At 35.3% G+C, this 20,545-nt stretch overlaps 1 protein-coding gene across 1 annotated transcript in view; it reads left to right on the plus strand.

The window, feature by feature from the left end:
- Fcp1 (RNA polymerase II subunit A C-terminal domain phosphatase Fcp1) overlaps positions 1–17,202 on the plus strand; it is a 73,758-nt gene extending 56,556 nt beyond the window's left edge. Inside the window, exons 5-6 of the mRNA XM_090384068.1 lie at positions 5,084–5,328; positions 15,245–17,202. Of these exons, the coding sequence (XP_090240194.1) occupies positions 5,084–5,328; positions 15,245–17,090 (2,091 nt within the window). The 3' untranslated portion in view covers positions 17,091–17,202. The remainder of the gene's footprint in view (positions 1–5,083; positions 5,329–15,244) is intronic.
- Positions 17,203–20,545: the final 3,343 nt, after the last annotated feature.

The following is a 20,545-nucleotide window of genomic DNA, read 5'->3' on the forward strand; positions in this document are numbered from 1 at the left end:
TTCCTAAAGACATGCAAAGTGTGCTACAGTATCTTTCTTGAAGCAGTCAATCAATTGATGTCTAACAATTACTACAAACAGGAAACCACACAGAGAGAAATATTAAGTAAGCTGATGTTTGAAAGTACACTGTTATTATGGCCTTTCCCCAGGATTTTAACCATAAGTAGTAACATTCTGATTTTGAGAAATTATTCCACATCAAAAAATGGAAGTTGTCATTCGTAATGAATAGATCTTTGTATCATTTGATGTGATTGTGCAGCAATAAATGCACTTTTCAAGGGTTCAAGTAGATGTTACCGTAATATATTCTGTATTATGTATTAATAATTAAATAATTAATTTAAGCAACTTTTGGGCCTAATGATACTTTTATTTTTGATAATTGTATGTATAAGCAGATTTGTTTTTGTAGGGGTGGTGCCTATTATCACCACCATTGCAAACTTAGTTATAGTGTTTTCAAGTGTATTCTTTGTGGACCTTTCACACCTTTTTACACTGAGAAGGTACACAATCACCACTATTTTTCATGGTTGGAAAGATGAACGTCTCATCTTTCTTAATAATGTCTTCTTTTATAAAGTTTGTGGTTGAGAATAGCACTGTTTTTGTAAAATAATAGGTTCCAAATGTAACCTCTGATAGCTCCTTATTTATATCCCTTATCTTAATAAATATTAACATTGATAGTGATGTAATCAAGGACTCATTAATAGTTAGTGAGTGTTCAAAATGAGGTTCTGAAGTAGCATTCCAGCACTTTTTCTCCAAAAAAAAGTTTTTCCAAGCACTTCCCTTCCTTGTGTGGTAGTGGTTAGGTGTGTGTGTGTGTGTGGGCAACTGCTACACACAACACCCACACACACACACCCCTAACCACATTAGTTTTTTGGAACCAATTTATCCAGTTTAATACTCTACCTATACATAAGCGAGCACAATTTGGTGCTCTTATTTGAAGTAAGAAGGGCTCATAGAGCTTGTGGTGTTACAGACTATATTTTAGATTGCTATATCCTTTCTGTTCAGGAGAATGAGAGGGGAAGGGTGTTAATTCACTTCATTATTCCCCCTTCCCCAGAATGCTGCAAGGACAGAGGACTGACTGACTGTTAGATTGAGACTTGTGTTCTGACATTATTATTATTATCATTAGCCATTTGGTGCAAGGAAGCCTGAGGCTTTTGCTGCACCAGCCAAAAAAAAAACATTCCTGAGTAGAGAGAGAGAGAGGTAGAAGGGAATCAATAAGAGAAGAATGATGATATCCAGCTCAGGACCTTGGGTGTGCCAAGCCCATACTCACCAGATGTAAGCCCCAACATGATGGGCAGCAAGCTTATTTATAAAATTCAGTTTTTTTTTAAATGTAAATCCCAAACACGAGAGGTATTAGAACCTATAGTACTTAGTACCGTGCTTGGGTTGGAGGTTGAGAGGACGAAAGAAGATATTTGTTGATATTGGACTTGAACTTCTGTAGAATGTAATTTTCAGGAAATAAGTATGAAGGAAGGTTTTTCTAGAAAACGGCAGTTGAATTAATAAACGAGGAAGATGAAAAGTTGGTTCTGTGAGTTTGAAGTTAGACAGTAAATGGATGTTGGCTGGTGGCGGCACGTGTTCGGACTGTTTTGAAAGAGAGAGCGGGAATTATAGGAGCCAATTCAGAACAACAGTGCCCATGGAAGTATCTGTAGAAGAGGCATGCAGCAGAAACAGTACGTCTATGAGACAGCGAGTGGAGAGACTCTGTTAGAGATGGATCATTAATTAACCTAACTGCCCTCTTCTGAATGGAATCAAGAAGCCTGAGAGAGGTTTTGGGGCCACCACCCCAGATGTGGGAACAATATTCCATGGCAGGGCAGATTTGCGATTTATACAGAGTGAACAGCTGTATGAAAGAAAAGTAAAGACGAGAGCGAAAGAGAAAACCAAATTTTTTAGATGCAGAAGAAGCAATATTTGTAATGTGCTTGTGCCAAGAGAGATTAGAAGTCAGGGTAATCCCCAAAAGAGATATATCATTTTGCCTAGAAATCGGAGTGTCACCAAAGATAAGCATAGGAGCAGAAGAATCCTTTTTGCGAGATATAAGACGACTGAGTTTTAGAAGGGTTAAAATCAACTAAGTTGCCTTTGCCCCACTGGAGAATTACCTGTAGATCGGCATTTAAGAAATTGGTAGCAGATTTTCGAGAAGTTGAAGCTGATTGAGCAGGACAAGGTTCCTCAAAGTGGAATGTAATGTGCTATCATGGGCAAAACTATGGATAGGATTTCCAGTCAATGGAAGAAGGTCATTAATATACAAGAGGAAAAGAGTGGGGGAAAGAACTGAACCTTGGGGGACACTGGCATTAGTGGAGAAGTTAGAAGAGAGAGCCATCTACCATCACCCTCAGTGAGCAACCAGAGAGAAAACAGAATAACCAATTTCTAAAAACAGTTGGCAAACCATAAGATGGAAGCTTGTTTAGAAGACCTTTATGCCAAACACGATCGAAAGCCGTTGAGATGTCAAGTGCAACTACTTGTGTTTCACCGAACCTTTCCATTGAATTAGTCCATAAATGGGTAACTTAAGCCAGCATATCACCAGTGGATCCACACTGACGGAATCCATCCTGGCAGTTGTTGATCAGACGGAAGGTTTCTAGATAGTTTAAGAGTTGGCGGTTAATTGATTTCTCCATTACTTTAGAAAGAGTAGACGTAATTGCAATGGGACAATAATTGGATGGGAGGGAGTTTGTTACCCTTTTTAGGAACTGGCTGGATATGAGAAAATTTCCAAGTAGAAGGAAAATCACCTTTGGAATAAGAAAGTGAAAAAAGGCGACAAAGAATAGGAGTAGGTTCAGGAGCACAGGTTTTGAGAACAAATGGAGAAATACCATCGAGACCTGGAGCTTTCTTAGCATCAAGATTCGTCAAAATCTTTCTGACATCCTTTTGACGGAAGACCACAGGAAGCATTGAATGGAGCATGTTGGGAATGGTGGGAGGTGTTTTTCCAAGATCATTAATACGTGAGGTGAAAGAAAAATGGGATGCTAGCAGGTTAGCTTTATCCTTGGCTGAAGTGACAACAGAACCATCTGGTTTGGACAGAGGTGGGAGCAGAGATGGGCAAAAGTTGCGGCCAATAGCTTTGGCAAGAGACCAGAATGCTCGGCTACCATTAGGGCAAGGAGCAAGTTTTCTACTCTTAGCCTGTTCAAACTCTAGTTTGGACTGATTAATAACTGCTTTACAATTGCTGCGAGCTTTGGTGTAGGCAGAAAATGAAACTGAAGAATTAGAAACAAGTCAATTACAATATGCAACATCCTTCTCTTAAACAGCCTTAGTACATTTATTGGAAAACCAAGGTTTAGATAAAGGACGAGATTTTAAAGTGTAGTGTGGGATAAAGGATTCCATTCCTGCAAGAATAATTTCACTTACATGATCTGAGCAAACGTTGACATCAGAAGTTTTGAAACAGTAATCCGACCAAGGAAAAGAAGAAAACAAGTCTCGCAGGTCATCCCATTTTGCATTCTTGTAATGCCAAACAACACGAGGTTGGGAATAGCCATGAGATAAAGGTTCCATTGGAGAAGAGACAGTCACCAAGTTGTGATCTGAAGTGCCTAAAGGACCTCTCACTTTGACCATGTACTTAGAAGGGTTGTTTGGGAGAAAAAGATCAAGCGTATTGGCTGTATGATTAGGATTGTCTGGTATTCTTGTAGGTAAATGAACAATCTGTGCAAGGTCATTAGTAATTGCAAAAGCCTCAGCATCTCGACCAGCTGGAGTTGTGAACATTAAAATCACCAAGGAAAATTACCTCACTGTTAGGAAAGTTGGACTGGAGAAAGTCAAGTTGCAAAGTGAGGAAGTCAAAGAGCTCCAAGTGATTAGTCGAGTTGGGAGAACGGTAGAGACAACAGATGAATTTGACACAATGAGGTAGAGAGATTTTAAGCCAGAGAAGATCAAAGAGAGGAGATTCCAAATTGCCAAGTCTCTGACAGGGAATATCAGAATGGACATATGCACAAGTACCACCTTTGAGGCGAAAGGAATCATACAGCGAATAATTTGGGCATCTGAGATGAGCAGTATTTGAATCAACCGATAACTGAGATTCTGTCAGAAAAAGTACATGCGGTTTGGCAGACTGCAAGTGGAAATGGACATCGTTTCGATTAGAATTGAGGCCACGTATATTTGTGAAATGAATTAGGAAGTGTCCAGATTGCAATGCAATGCAGTCTGCATTGGCAGTGCAAAATGTAAATTAATTAGTCACATGAAAAGCTGCAAATGAACAATCCATGACTGAGAAATAGCAGACTGCTGTTGTTGTACACTTTGGGCAAGTCAGACATTAGATGGACCTGGATAGTGCACACATTAATGACAGTCCATGATCACCTCTTTCACCATCAGTTGGACATGATTAACTGCAATTGAAATCTCCATATTCATCCATTTTTGAATTGTTATTATGGCAGAGTGTGACCCTTGTCTGTTTCATGTTTATGTGCTGATATTATTTACATCTGAATTTTTGTACCAGCGTATGTAGCATTACAAGTGGAAGAATGAGGTGGGAGAATAATGAGAGTTAATACTTTTTAATAGAATATATTTTCAACTTCACTGCTTTTATGCTGGCAGTCTGTCAGTTTGACCCAATTTATTTATAATGTGAAGTTGCCAAGTGTCACTCTACATTGATGAAGACGAGATGGAACATTCTGTATGTTTTCATTGCTTTAGATTTTATCTTTTACTGTAAATAGCATTTGTCAAGATTTGAATCAAAGATTTATTTTTTCACCAGATAATTACTCAAGGCTGTTACAGAATCAAAAGATCACTAATCACTAATGCTAAATCTATAATTGGATTTATTTTCATATTCTCCAAAAAATACATAACATCAGTTTACTTTAAAAATTATATTTTTGAAGAAACTTGTGTTAACATTTAACTCATGTTATCATGGTAATTTTTTTATTTGGAGAAAAAAAATGCCATTCAACAAAATTATTTCCTCCCTTTCAATTGTTTGCAGGATGTGTATCACTTTCAGCTGTATGGTGTTAGATCTTCATGGTACCACACTAGACTCAGACCTGGTTCTAAAAAATTTCTTGAATCCATGAGCAAACTTTATGAACTTCATATCTGTACATTTGGTGCTAGGCCTTATGCTCACAAGATTGCAAAAATACTAGATACTGATGGCAAGTTTTTCTCCCACCGGATCCTATCAAGGGATGAATGTTTTAATCCTACTTCCAAAACTGGAAATTTAAAGTAAGATTTGTCTTTTAATATGTATTAAGCTGATTTTCTCAGTGAGTCAAATATATTGAACCTTAAACACTTCTTAAAATATATATAGCTCCAAAAGATCCTAGATCTTTATTATTTTGTTGAGTTTAGCATTCCTTGTCCTTTGAGAACAAATAAGAATCCATCTCTTATAACTGTAAAGTGTATTTGTCACTGAGCAAAAAAAAAAAAAATTTTTACTTTAGTAATCAGTGAATATTTAACTGGTATAGTTCAGTGTCATAGGAAAATTTATATGCAATTCACTATAAATTCTACTTATGTTTATTTAGCGTTATTATACTGTATGTATGCAAATAATCTTTTTACCTCAGAGAATGTTTAAGGTGCAGTTGAAGTATATGACATTTGGAAAGATTGACTCAAATTTCAGTTTAGCACATAGGTTGCAGCCTACACCACATTCCTCTGCTAGGTAGAACTACATTTCTCAGTAGGTAGAACTACATTTTTCATCCAAGCCAGAAAAGTGTTTTGTGTATTAGCTTTTCATGAAACAAAATCTGTTGTGACAGTATAACAAGTGTTTTTGGAATAGTGGTTGTATCGCTAAAGAAAAACTGCCAGCAGCCTTCCATGAGTGAAAAAGAATGCATTAAAAACAGTCAATTTGCACAGCCCACAGAAATCAGGGTGGCTTGCTAATAGGAACTTAACATTCTGAAAACAGTTGTGCGGTAAGTCATTCAGATGTATCTTCATCTCCATCTATATATATATATATATTAATTTGTGTATTGTACAATAATTGAAACCCACAGGTGAAGTGATACTGTATAGCTATTGTTTAAAATTCCTCAAAGATGGCTTAATTGTGACATGATTATGAGTAAGTTGGTCTTTAGTGATAAGGTGACATTTTATCTGTCAGGATAAATGAATCAGCATGATTTGTAGGTATGGAGAAGTGAAAAATTCATGTCTTGAGTTAGTTGACAAAAAAGAAATAGTTCTAAGGTATTAGTATTAGCAATGGCTACATGGTGCAAGGAAGCCTATGGTTTATGCTGTACCAGTCAAGAAAAAAAATAAATAATAAGAAGAAAATTAAAATAATAATAATTAATAAGAGAAAAGGAAATACAGCCTATGTGTTTCCCTCCACCCATAGGTAATTATCCATTTGATCTTTGAATTTCCCCAAACTGTTAGCCTCTATCACTCATGTAGGTAACTTATTCCAGTAATTTATAACTTGCTGGCTAAAATAAAACTTCCTGCAATCCAGTCTAAACATCTCTCCCCCATAACTTAAAATTATGACCCCTAGTTCTAGAATCATTTATAACCGTGAATATTTCGTCCTCATTCATTTTACTTATGCTTCTCATAGTCTTAAACACCTCAATCAAGTCTGATCTAAGGCAGGTAGTTTCCAAGCTCTGCAACTTTCCTCATATGGACGCCTTTTTGCTGATCTCACCAGGCAAGTTACCCCTCTTTGGACCCTTTCAAGAAGCTGTCTTTCTTCAGGTGTTTCTGTATGAGTCATTGTACCCTCTGAGGAAGTGTTCAAGATGGATCTTGTAATAACCATTGTAAAATTTACTAAATATTAAAAGAAATTTTCAGAAAATTATATTTATAATATTAAAAAATCAAACTATTACTGGAAAAAAAAAACTTGCCAAATAAACTTTACAATATACTAAATAGCCTCTGAAATTCTGCTCTACTCAACTAATCCACTCTAATCCCCTCTTATCTATACTTCTTTGCTATCACTATGAAGAGCTCCACAAGGCACATCTGCTTGTCACTAATGCCCTGAAATTTACTGGTTAATGGGTTTGCAGCAAATATCAGAAGGAAATTTTTTTTTTAATCAGTTATGCCGAGTTGATAGTTCCAGAGGAGGTTGATAATTCCTGTTGCTATTGGTTCTGCAAAGAACCAATAGCAACAGGAATTATCAACCTCCTCTGTGCCAGTAACCTGTTGGTTAATGGCACAGCTGCAGAAAGATATTCCAAATGTGATTTTTCAGCAATTTTGACTCCACCCACCCACCCACTCTATGTAACAAAGTGAGGCTGTACCTGGACGAACTCCCTACTAACCAGTGGATTGGGCTAGTAGGCCATTCCACTGTACATAATGAATAAATCCATGGGCTCAGATCACTTCTAAAGATCATTTATGGACACCCTGTACTTAATCTTTTTTATATGGCTATTCATCCATCTAAGCCAAGAGTTACTCTCAGAGTTGTTTGTGCTAATTTTCTGTACTATTTTATGTTACTTTTTAGTTGTTTGGTTGCCCGAATCTGATTTAGCAAACAACAAACTTCAAATATCTTCATGGAAAGAAATCTGTGGGGGGGTGACAGATTGGAGCATTGAAATGGTTGTTCAGCTTCATCGTGACATCAGATGTCACCATTAATAGATTCATGAGAACAAAGTATGGATCTGTAGCTGTTGTCTATGAATTGCTGACCATTGCAGTTTGTAGAGTGGTTTTAAAATGAGCATCATCCACACAGTGGGGTTCATTGCTTCATCACTAAAACAATAGTCATGTTCTATATCTGTATTGATAATATCCTTCAGTAACTGTAGCTCTTCTGTCTCTATCTTTGTCCACTTCTTGAGCTATACATAATTTGTAAAAATTAAATTTAATCTTTTTGAGCACTTTCTATACAGATCTGAGACTAACTCTTACCTCTAGAGTGACTTGTTGGACAAATCGATGTGGGTTGCTTGCACAATTCTAGAAAAGCTGATGCATTCATATCTTCTGTAATTGGTGGAGGATGTCAAGAGTGAGGCTCAAGACTTACTTGCACACTTTAGTATTCTCAAAATGTATGTAGTAAATTTCCAAATGAATATGTGACTAGACTTTGGAGGAGGAGAAGGTAGAGTTAATAGAATTTGTCACAGCCCTCCTAACATTTTAACAGCACCTGCATGCTGGTATACTAGTCAAGCTTTCTCTAGCATTATATAGACTGACATTCTTAATGCCAAATAATTTGTACCAAAAAGAATGACACACTAGTGAATAATAAAATCAGGAAGATTAACATAACAGAACTAGACAAGGTCTCATAACAAACTGCTGCTAACGTTGAGGTACATGTTTTTCACTGCATTAATCTACTAGTGATTCTCTGTTGTGTTGTTCAAACCACTTGCATACATGTTTAGCATGGTGGCTGGTTTCATCATCATCCTGAAAGTATCCATTTTATTTCAGTGCAGACATTTGACATTACCTGATGCGCTTAATCTGCAGTGGTGCTCATGTAAACCCTTTTGTCTGTGTTGTCAGCCAGTGAGATTAAGGGACCATGGGTATGCCATCCCAAGCCATTTAGCCTCCACCAGCAGCAGCCTATATTGTTAGTACACAGTATATGTGGTCCATTGCTTCATAATGTTTCCTCCATGTTTTTGCACAAAGAAACCTAAAGTTGATTTCTTGAGACCATCTGAATAAAAAAAAAAAAAAAAAAAATGGCAGTTAATTGAAAAATTACTTTTTATTGCTGTTTTTTTACCTTCTAGCAAATATCTCACAGTATAATTACAAAATCTTAGTGGGAAAACATAAAAAAAAGTTATGTCCACTGAGATATTGTAATTTGGTGGTCACCAGTCACAATTTTTGCAGAAAAGGTAAGAAATAGCATAAAATGTTATACTTTAAAATTTTATTCTGAGATTATTGTATACAACGAAAATAAATATTTTTAGTAACATCAGTTTTTTCCCAAAAAAAAAAAAAAAAAATCTTAAATGTGTTCAGATTCTATGAAGAGAAAAAGATTGAAACCGAAACCAAAACTCTGAGAAATTAACTCAGATTACTGTGTATGTTGTGTATTTTTTTACACAAACAGAGCCGTAAAGAATTTAAAACTATACCTCTCCATTTAAAAAAATAATCAGTGATTGAAACTGAAGACCATACTCAAATTAACATCACATAATTTTCATATTTTAATTAAAGTTTATTTTTTGGATGTCAGAATACTACAATGCACCTTCTTAGAGAGTTAATAAGGGTTATTAACCCTTATCTTTGTTTTTAGTTTGTTGAAATAAATTTTATTTTTAGGTGACTGTTTTATCACTAACTTTGAAAAGAAAATGGCATTATTTAATAATGTGAACTGAAAAGTTTTCTTATTTAAAACACAAATCACAATTAACTATAATAAAACTAGTAATTACAGCTGATACTTAATCCACCAGTGCGAGTTCAAAAGTCAAAACACATTAGTAGTTGGTGGGGGGGGAAAGCAAAAATTAAATCCATTATTATAACATAGGTAGTTTAAAATATTCCCTATTGAATTTTTTTTTTTTTTTCTGGTCAGTGCTTTTCTTCTGTAGCATTAAATTATTAATGCAGTGTTTTTTTAGATTTTGCAAAAGAGATGCTGAATGGTGTAGATAGACCATGACAAATTTTGGGCTAGAGCCTCTCACACAATAAAATTCATTGAACGTATGAGTTAGTGCAAATGCATCATTTTTGTGCATGATGAATCCTGAAGTAGGTAAATTGGCATCGTTTTAGTTATATCTCATATTGTAAAAACCTTCACAATGAGTTGCCATGATGTTTAACTACCTTGAATAAGTAACACTTCGCCAATGAAGAAGACTAATGTTACTTATTTTCGGTGGATATCACCACCCGGACGGCATAATTTCAAGGCTTGTTAACCTCTCCTCGGTGGGTGAGTAGGTGGGTAGGTACCCGGTGTACCTACCCACTATCTGCCTATCATCTTTCATATCGCGGAGTTATACTTCATAACTGGGTTGTCACTTATTGCAACACCAGGGTATCTACCTGCCCACCGAGGAGAGGCCAACAAGCCACAAAACTGTGGCGGTATACACTGAGAATGAGTAACATTAGTCTTCTCCGTTGGTAAAACGTTACTATTTCAAGGTAGTTCAATATCTTGGCAACCTGTTGTGAAGGTTTTCACAATATGAGGTGTAATTAAAATGATGCCAATTTACCTACTTCAGGATTCACTATGTACAAAAACGATGCATTTGCACTAACTCTTATGTTCAGTGACCTTCCAATTGACTGAAAATCTTGTCCATAGCTTTGCCGATGATAGCACATTGCATTCCACCTTCCAGTTTGAGAAACCTTGCCTTGCACAAACAGCTTCAACTTCTCGAATGTCCACTACCAAGTCCTTAAATGCTGATCTCCAGATAATTCTCCAGTGGAGCAAAGATAACTTAGTTGATTTCAATTCATCTAAAACTCAGTCCTGTCTTATATCTCACAAAAAGGATGCTTCTGCTCTTATGCTTATCTTCGATGACACTCTGATTTTTAGGCAAGCTCCATATATCTCTATAGAGATTACCCTGACTTGTAATCTCTCTTGGCATAAGTACATTACAAATACTGCTTCCTCTGCATCTAAAAAAACTGGGTTTTCTCTTTCACTCTCAGTGTTACTTTTCTTCCAAACAGCTTTTCACTCTGTGCAAATCACAAATCTGCCCTGCCAAGGAATCTTGTTCCACCACTTGGGATGGTGCTCCCAAAACCTCTCTCGGACTTCTAGATTCTGTTCAAAAGAGGGCAGTTAGGTTAATTAATGACTCATCTCTAAGAGAGAGTCTTCACTCTCTGTCTGATAGATGTTCTGTTTCTGCTGCATGCCCCTTTCCTGTAGATACTTCCATGGGCACTGTTCTTCTGAATTGGCTTGTATAATTCCTGCTCTCTCTTCCAATACACTGACTCCCTCAGTGCTGTCTCTGCCATAAATAGCAATAGCACCTCCTCTCACCCTGTTATCAAACAAATCCATTCCAAATTACTTGTGTGCAATGAGACCAACCAAACTGTGACATTCTGCTGGATACCAGGGCATTCTGGTATAGCAGGTAATGAAAGAGCAGATCTTGCAGCCAAACAACCAGATACCAATATTTTACAGAATTGTCAAGTTCCGTACTCCGATTTCAAACATATCATTCGTAAAGCTTGTTACAATAGATGGTCACTGATCTGGAGAGGTTATCCAGGAAACAAACTATACAAAATAAAACCAGAACCAAAACTGTGGCTCTCCAGTTTCCGGAAAAATAGACGAGAAGAAACAATTTTAGGAAGGCTAAGGATTGGGCATACCCACCTCACTCACCTGTATCTATTAAATAATGACAGTGCTCCCCAATGCACATCTTGCCAAGTTCAACTGACCATTCGCCATTTGCTAGTGGACTGTCCCCACTTTCAAACCATCCGCTTAAGCATCTTTAAGTCAATTTCTAATACACAGTCATCAGTAAATTTAATGCAGATCCTGGGAGATGATCCTAATAAAAAGGAACTATTTACTTACTTAAATCAGATAGGAATATACCATAAAATATAGGTATCGTTTCATATCCACCATTAGAAAGACACAATATGGCCCCAGCAGCCTATGTGTCGTTAAACTTAACAACAACAACAACAACAACATCTCTCTTCCAAAGCAGTCCGAAAATGTGCCTCACCAGTCAACATCCTTTTACTGTCCAACTTCAAACTCATAGAACCAACTTTTCTTCTTCCTCATTTATTTCTTCAACTTCCGTTTTCTAGAACAATCTTCCTTCATACATTTATCCTGAAAATTACAGTGGATTTCTTGAGTGAAAAATCACCATTCCAAGTAATGCCAGCATATGTTGTTTGTAGTATTCTAACATCAAAAGATGCATTTGAATGAGATTCAGAATCCACATCATTTGATTAGAGTATCAGATAAGTATCAGTCATATTATAAAGAGCTGATTTGATGTCATCAACTTTAATAACATTCCTCTTAAGTCCTGATGTATTATAACTGTGGATCCATTATAACGACCATTTAGAAAAAAATTTTATAGGAAAACTTGTTTAGACAATTTTATCAGTAGACGCACACTAAGTATTTTACACAAACTAAAGTATTAAAATTCAGCAAGATCAATCTTCAAAAATTTTACATTTTCTTGTGTAAAATACTAATAATTTCAACATAAGCAAAGAACATGTGAAACTGCAGACCAAGTATATAGCTTTTATAGCACTCTTTAGACAGTGCAATTGGCACTAAGCAAAACCCCAGACACAATGCAATAAACCATGGTTCAATCAATGGGCTCATTCAATGAACTCAACAATGAATTGTTGACTGCAATTCATTGTATACATGTTTGCATTGAAGCACAAAAATTGCAGTTCATTTTTATGCAAGTTTGTGTTCAGAACATGTTAAAGTGTGAGTGGGCATTTTCTGTGATTATATCAGTGTCTCTTACATCTTTGATAATTCCAGACTACAGTTCTAATGGTCCCATTTTTTTTCTTAAAGGCATTAAAGAAGCTAACATAACCTTTCAGTTCAAATTTTTCAAATTTGAAAAGTTTCAAATTTTTTCAGTTCTTCAACCTGAAGAACTGAAAAAATTTGTAAAATTAACTGTTGATACCAAGGCTTCAGCCAGTTTGATACCTGCATTGCAAATTGACATTGACGTTACTGCCAAACCTTCTTTGGTAAAATTGGAAGCAGTTCAGCCATGACTAATTCAAGCCTCTGATCATTGCCAAAAAAAGAAATGAACGTACATAAAATATTTTATTATCATAAAAGCTATGAACAAATTTCACAAACTATGAAAGAACAAGGAACCACAGTCAATAAATTGCAGTATCCATGTTAGGAAAAATTGTTATTAAAAAGTTTGTAAAGTTTCCAAAAGTTAACTGCTGAATTAGAAAGCTGATTGTTAAGAGGTCTTAAAATACTAAGTCATGAGAGATTTAAAACACTAGACCCCTCTGACATTCAGAAGCCACGAGAGCTTGAACAAAAGAGATTTAATGTGCTGTTGAAAGCACTTAATGATGCTAATCAAATAAGTGAAGAATTAGTTGAAAACTCCCAGAAATGATATGGACTTCTGTGTAACTTCAAGAATCAGTTCTGTGACATTTCTGCCTTCCTGTGATAACACAGGAATTGACTCTGTTCGTGGTAGTTTCTTGATACAGAATGAGAGCTGTAGAGCATTGTTTGAGAAGTAATGAAGAATTATCTTGTGTTATTACATGGAAATGTACTGTTCAGAGTAATTGCCCATAAACAGGATGTTACTAATTGAAAACACATGTGAGAAAACAATTACTGTACAGAGGCACATCGATGATGCAATGTATGAAGCTGGAGGGTTGTAACCACCTCTACCTTAACAAGGTGATGTTGGATCGTTTGAGAGTATTATCAGGATTACTTGGAAATGGTAAAACAGAAAGAGGACACGAGGAAGCCAGAGAAAAGGAAGTTAGCATTACAAGTTAAAGAACTAGAGAATAAGAAGAGCTGCTTGAAGAAGAAAGATCCCATATAAATGGTACTGAAAGAATGACAGTTCCACTTTCTTTAATTGTTTTTATTGTGTAATAATTTTCATACTGGTATGACTGTTTTTGTAAGCAATGTCTTTTGGCCATTGTTTGAGTATAGAATAATAAAGAAAGAAAAATAAATAATGTTGATTAAAGGTGTAGAGAGGTTAACTGGAAGGGAGAGGGTGAGGTCTAAGTTTTTCTATGATAGCTAGAGAAAGTGTAGAATATTGTAGGAGCTCTATTTGATGTTTAGAATAATATAAAACATTGTCAAACTAAACTCAGTTCGCTAGGAGTGGGAGTTTAGTATTTTACAGCTGCAAGAAATACAAAAACCCATCATTTTATGGGTTTTATATTTCTTCTTTTTTACTTATGGGTATCTCTTTTTTGTATTAGTAGTGTAAAATGATGCAAGAAAGCAAGCTTATACAACATCAGCCAAAAAAAAAAAAACACGTCCCATATATCATACCCTCCAACAGTTTGTCTAGTTCTTCCTTGAATTTATTCACACTACCTACTTCTTACACTGCCAAGTAGAAATTTATTCCAACAATCAACTACCATCTGTCTGAACACAAATTTCAACAGATGAATTTTTTTTAAAAAAATAGTTTTTTTTTTTCCCTCTCATATGCATAGTCAAAGCCAAGAGGAAAGATTCCATCAACATTGAGCTTACTCAATCCATTCAGAACCTGAATTAGTGTTTGCTAGTGTTAAAATTATAAAAACAAGTGTGTACTGGCTTTAGAATATGATCTTGTTAACTTAATTTCCTAACATAAGTTATTTTATTTAATCATTTTCCTCTAGTTAAATTTAAGAAGAATTTATAAACTTCTTAGATTTTAATGTATTTTTAATTTCAGTATTGCTCTTGTAGCTAATAATAATTACTTCACTTAAAATTGAATGATATTAGCATATCAAAGTGCCCTAAAACAATTATTCGAGTGAATTGAAAATATATATATATATATATATTTTTTTTTTTTTTTATTTTTTTTTTTTAAGTAATTACATTACAGGATGCCCGTGAAGTCAGACTAAAAATTTATTTTCGCTAGTAAGTATCTGTTAAACAGGTTGCATGCAGATGTTTAGTGCTGTTAAGTGATAAAACATTATCAAAGTACTGAATTAGTAGCAGAAAGAAGTCTGATCTATGAATGGGCAGCCTGATTTTATATCATTTATTTACCCCCCCCCCTTAAACTTAATGATCACAATCAAGAATTTTGACCATCTCTTGGGGCATATCACAAAAGTTAGTAGATCTCTAGCAACAGTAATTCATTATATAATTGCATGAAAAACAATTTATCAGTCTAAACATACATATGAGCTTGTTTGTTCATATAAAATATTGTTATACATAAAATAATGCTGATCTTCAAAAGATGACAGAATTATTGGTTTGGTGAATATGACTAATATGACTAATATGAATATTGGTTTAACCTTGATTATATTTTCTGTCTTTCAGGGCACTGTTTCCATGTGGAGATTCTATGGTGTGTATTATTGATGACAGAGAAGACGTCTGGAATTTTTCTTGTAATGTTGTCCCAGTTAAACCTTATCATTTTTTTCGTAATACTGGAGATATAAATGCCCCTCCTGGACTTAGTAAAACTGGGGACACATTTCTCTTTCCACAGTTATCATCAGATGTGTCTAAAAAAGATAATCAGGAGGAAGAAGCTCAAAAATTGCCTAAAGCTGCTGAAAACAAAGAATTTGATAAATCAGATGACTGCACCAAAACAACAGAAAATGGTAAAGAAGCTGAGATTGAAATGGATGCAGCTTCAGGGGACTCTAGTGTTGACACCTATAAAATAGACAATTCCACATCAACCATGAATCAGAAAATGTCACATGGGGATACAGATATTGATCAAAAGGAAAATCTATCAGATAATAACAGTGAGGAGTCCTCTTTGTCAGTCAATACTAAAAATGAAACTGTTGAAGAAAAAGAAAAGTGCTCGGGTGATTCTGACATTGAAAGTTTAAAGTCTGATAATTTAAAGGAAAGTGCAAAGGAGGATTTATCAAAAAATTCTGAAAAATGTGGTGATGTAGATGATAATCAGAAAACTGAAAAAGCTGAAGAAGATACCATTGATGTTTTGGATGATGATGACTACCTTATTTATTTAGAGGATATTTTAACTACTATTCATAGAGCATACTATGAAATTCATGATCAGATGAAGGCTGAAGGTAAATCTACAATTCCAGATTTAAAAAAAGTTATTCCATATGTACGAAAAAAGGTTTTGAAAGGAGCTAACATAGTTTTTAGTGGTGTTATACCTACTAATGTTGTTCCTGAGAGAAGTCGGCTGTGGATTGTTGCAAGTTCATTTGGTGCTAATATTACTAAGGATCTTGTCCCAAGCAACAAACATACAAAAGGAACTACCCACGTAATTGGTGGAAAGTGGGGAACTGCCAAAGTGAATAGAGCTCTTAAAATGAAGGGGGTGAACATTGTAACACCTGACTGGCTGTGGAATTGTGCTGACCGATGGGAAAGAGTAGAAGAAAAGCTGTTTCCTTTGACAAAAAATACTGTTGTGAACCTTCGAACACATAATTCAAGTCCAATCCCAGAAGAACATTGGGATAAAGACACCTCATACTTATTTCATGTTCAAAAACAGTCAAACAAAAATAATAGTTATAGTTGTCCCGTCTATGATCCTGTAACAGGAAAGAGAATAAGACGGGGAGAACCTGAAATTCAAAAAATGGAGATTGGAGAAAATAAGCCTTCCTTTTCATGTCAAGGTACAAGTCCCTCCCTTGTAGAAGAACCTGTGAAGTTCTCTAATAGTTACAGTCCTTTGTTATCTTTTTCAACTCAGGAAATTGTAGAAATGGGGAGAGAAGTGGATGATGCTTGTAGTGAGGAATCAGATGTTGAAGATAGATTCAAAAATGACTCTGAGAGTAACTTAGAAAGTGATATGGAAACTGAATCATCAGGCAATAGTAAAATGAAAAGGAAAAAAAGTGATTCTGAATCATCCATTCCTGAGAGCTTGAGTGGTGGTGAGTGTCCTCGAGGATGGAGAAAACGTAGAAAGAAAGATAAATCTCAACTGTTAGAGAAAGAGAGAAATTGGGTTGAAGAGGAGTTTGGTGGAATTATTGAAAGTGAAGATGATGTGGAAATTGAAAGATTCCCACGCTGTGAATTGCCTAACGATAGTGATAAAAGCAGTATGGATAAAGTGGATAGTAGTGATTATGGAGAATCCATTGGATCAGTAGATGAAGAAATGGCTGCAGCTGTAGAAAGGGAATTTCTAAGTTCTTAATATCCTCTTATATGTAAATGTACATAATTGTATAGACAATAATTCATCACCTCACTGTATATTATTCTTGTCATTCTACGAAAACTGTGTATAACGTAAAATGTGTTTTCTTGGAAAATATTAATGCTTTTGATCAAATTCATAATTTCAGTTATTATCAAAATATTGTGAATTTCATAAATTCATAATCTTTTGATCATAATTCATAACTTAAAAAAGTACTAGTCACCATAGAACATAATTAGCATGTAATTAGTATGCAGTTTCATCTAAAATATTTCATACTGATTTCAGTTGTAAAAATTCTTATGAAAAGAAATGTTAGTTACATTTTTTTATGGTTTTAGAAAATATTAAAATTTTTATTATATTTTACTTTAGTGTTGATTTTTTTTTATTGGATTTATTTTAAAAACTGATCTAATGCGATCACTTGAACAGAACTTCACACTCAATGTGAGCAGTGGCCAATTCAAATGTGTAAATGTTTTGCAGAGAGAATCCTGTAGGTACTGCAAGGGTGATAAATATATTGCTCATTGAGAACTGTGCAAGAATTAGTTGTGGTTGTTTTTACCCTTACTGAACACCACTACCCTGTCCTATTATAATGCTAACCTTATAAGTAGTCTGCAAACTTTTCCAGTTTTCTGGAAGATGTTTGGAAGTAGTGTCTTTTATAGTTTTATGAAAATTATATTTTTCTTTTGGATTTCAATCAAGTTGGGTTGTTTTTCAAATACTAGTGTGCATTGTTTTTTATAATATTTGACCTACTGAATCTATTGATTTGGGCTTAAAGCCACTGTAGTGGCTGTGTTGTATTTAATGCAAAGAATATATACCAATCACAAGAACTTAGTACTCATAGAATTTGATTTTGTTTTGTCCATTGGACATTGGCAACATTTCTCACTTATGCAATTTTTGTGCCTGTACAGTTGTCTTTTTTTTCTTTTGTGCCTGCCCATGTACAGTTTTTTTTTTCTTTTTTTTTTATGATTTAAGCTCATTCTAATTATTTGCTCTTGAAAAGAACAAAAAAACAGCCGACTTGCTGCTTTACCTGATGATTGCTTTATATTCTGTGAGTATCAATTATTCCAGAATAGATTTGAGTTGTTTTTTATAATATTAGGCCTGCTGAATTAATGATTTGGGCTTAAAGCTGCCATAATGGCTGTGCCATATTTAATGCAAAGAACATATACCAATCACAAGAACTTAGTACTCATAGAATTTGATTTTGTTTTGTCTGTTGGACAGCAGCAACATTTCTCAGTTTTCTGAAATTTTTTGTGCCAGCCCATGTGCAGTTTTCTAGTTTGTTTTTTTTAAAATAATTTCCAACTGTTTGCTCTTGAAAATAACAAAAAATTAAAAAAGGGGGAAACCTGCTGCTTTACTTGAGGATTGCTTTATATTCTCTGAGTGTATTGAGTATCACTTATTCCAGAATAAAAAATTAAATTTTGTTATGGTGAGAAAATGTTATTTTTTATTTAAAATGTTCTTTGCCTACAAATCTATCCTCTATGTGCTTAGTGAAAACGTAAAATTACCATTAGATTATTTCAAATACAAACAGTGTGAGGTGACAAAGCAATTAGTATTATTTTTCTAGAGTGAAATTCATATCATTTGTACTGTATAGCACATTAAAGACAGTTTTGGTTTTGAATTGCAGAAAATTTGTCTTTTCTGTAAACAGACTTTTGATGCCTTAAAAAAAAAACAAATGCAAAGAAAGCTACTTCCACATTACTACAGTAGGTGAAGTGCATATCATATTTTGCATGTTTTGGCAATATGTTTATGATGGATTTCTTTTAATGAAGATTTATATTTTAATATCAATTTATATTTTTGTAAGGAGTGTTCGTCATTTTTGCCATTTTACAAGCTAGATACACACACACTAATGCGCAGAAGCCAATAAACAAAGAAATGCAGATAAAGCAAAAAGCCTTTTATATTAGCTTATTACGGTACATTGAGTTATTTATTCTAATGTGTCTTAATAATATATTGAGATTGGGCAAATTTCAATCTGGAATTAGAGTTACTCATGCAAATTCATAAGTAATCAAAAATGGCACATCTATATCTGTGAAAAAATACCTAATAAGGCATGTGGTGTCTGTGAGTAGAAGCACAGGTATGACATTGTGAAACTGATGTCAAAAATGGGACTGTTAATCCTTTTGCAAAGATGTGTACATAATACATTTTTCACATATGGATTTTGTTGTAATATGTTGAATTGCTTAGAAAACTTTAGATAGATGTTGCCATATTTTATCTGTGTTTTCAAGTAGTTATAGACAGTTTATAATAGATGAAAGTTGGAAGAAAAACTTGTACCTGTTAGCAGCACTTCAATTTGAGCATATAAAAAACTAATTGAATAAATCCTGTGGAATTATAATCTAAGTTGACAAAACTGAATCACCTTATACAGGGTGTCTCAAAAATATTGGTACAAACGTTTAGGGGAGGTAGGTAACATCTAAAGGAATATGAATCGCATAGGAACCCATAACTGGAAGCATCGCTGTAAGTTGGTACACGGCACTGTTCATCTGTTAGTGAGAAGGAAAATTTCTGGTTTACTCATTCAAGCAGTAGTCACCGCACGAAGAGCATGCATCGATATACGAACTGTGAGCTGGCAGACATGCACCTAGTGTATGGATTAGCAGAGGGCAATGGACGAGCTGCTCAACGAATTTATGGAGAGCGCTTCCCAGACAGACATGTACCGGACCACCGTTTCTTTGCACATGTGCATCAAAATTTGTGCGATTATGGGTCATTTAGAGGTAACAGGAGTAGTATGGGCAGACCACGTTCGACGCGAACTCCCGCCATGGAAGAAAGTGTGTTGAATGCCATCCAGAATAATCCTACTACCAGCACACATGCCGTTGCCTCTGCCTTAGGAGTGTCCCATTGCAGTGTACAGCGTGTCTGGCATGACGATTCCTTACACCCCTTTCATCTCCAAAGGGTTCAGTTACTGCTCCCCCAAGATCATCCTGCATGTGTGGCTTTTGTGCAGTGGTTTCTCCAAGAAAGTGTTCAAGACTTGAATTTTCCAGCCTATGTTTTGGTCACAGATGAGGCTTATTTCACTCAGGAAGGCTTATTCAATCAGTACAATGCTCATGTGTGGGCTCACGACAACCCACACGGTGTGCACCCCCATGCGGCACAACATCGCTTCGCAATAAATGTGTGGGCAGGTATGGTCGGTGACTGCTTAGTCGGCCCATACCTGTTACCATCCCACATGAACTCCGCTAAATATCGGATCTTTCTTGAACAAGTTCTACCAGGGTTACTTGAAGATGTTCGAGCAAATGTGAGATGCAACATTTGGTTTCAACATGACGGGGTGCCTGCCCATTATGGAAGGTGTGTTCGTGACCATTTGAACAGGCGTGTTGGGCGTC

This window comes from Mastigoproctus giganteus, chromosome 10, assembly GCF_048544385.1.
Source record: "Mastigoproctus giganteus isolate SK-2022 chromosome 10, ASM4854438v1, whole genome shotgun sequence".
Classification (NCBI taxonomy): Eukaryota; Metazoa; Arthropoda; class Arachnida; order Uropygi; family Thelyphonidae; genus Mastigoproctus; species Mastigoproctus giganteus.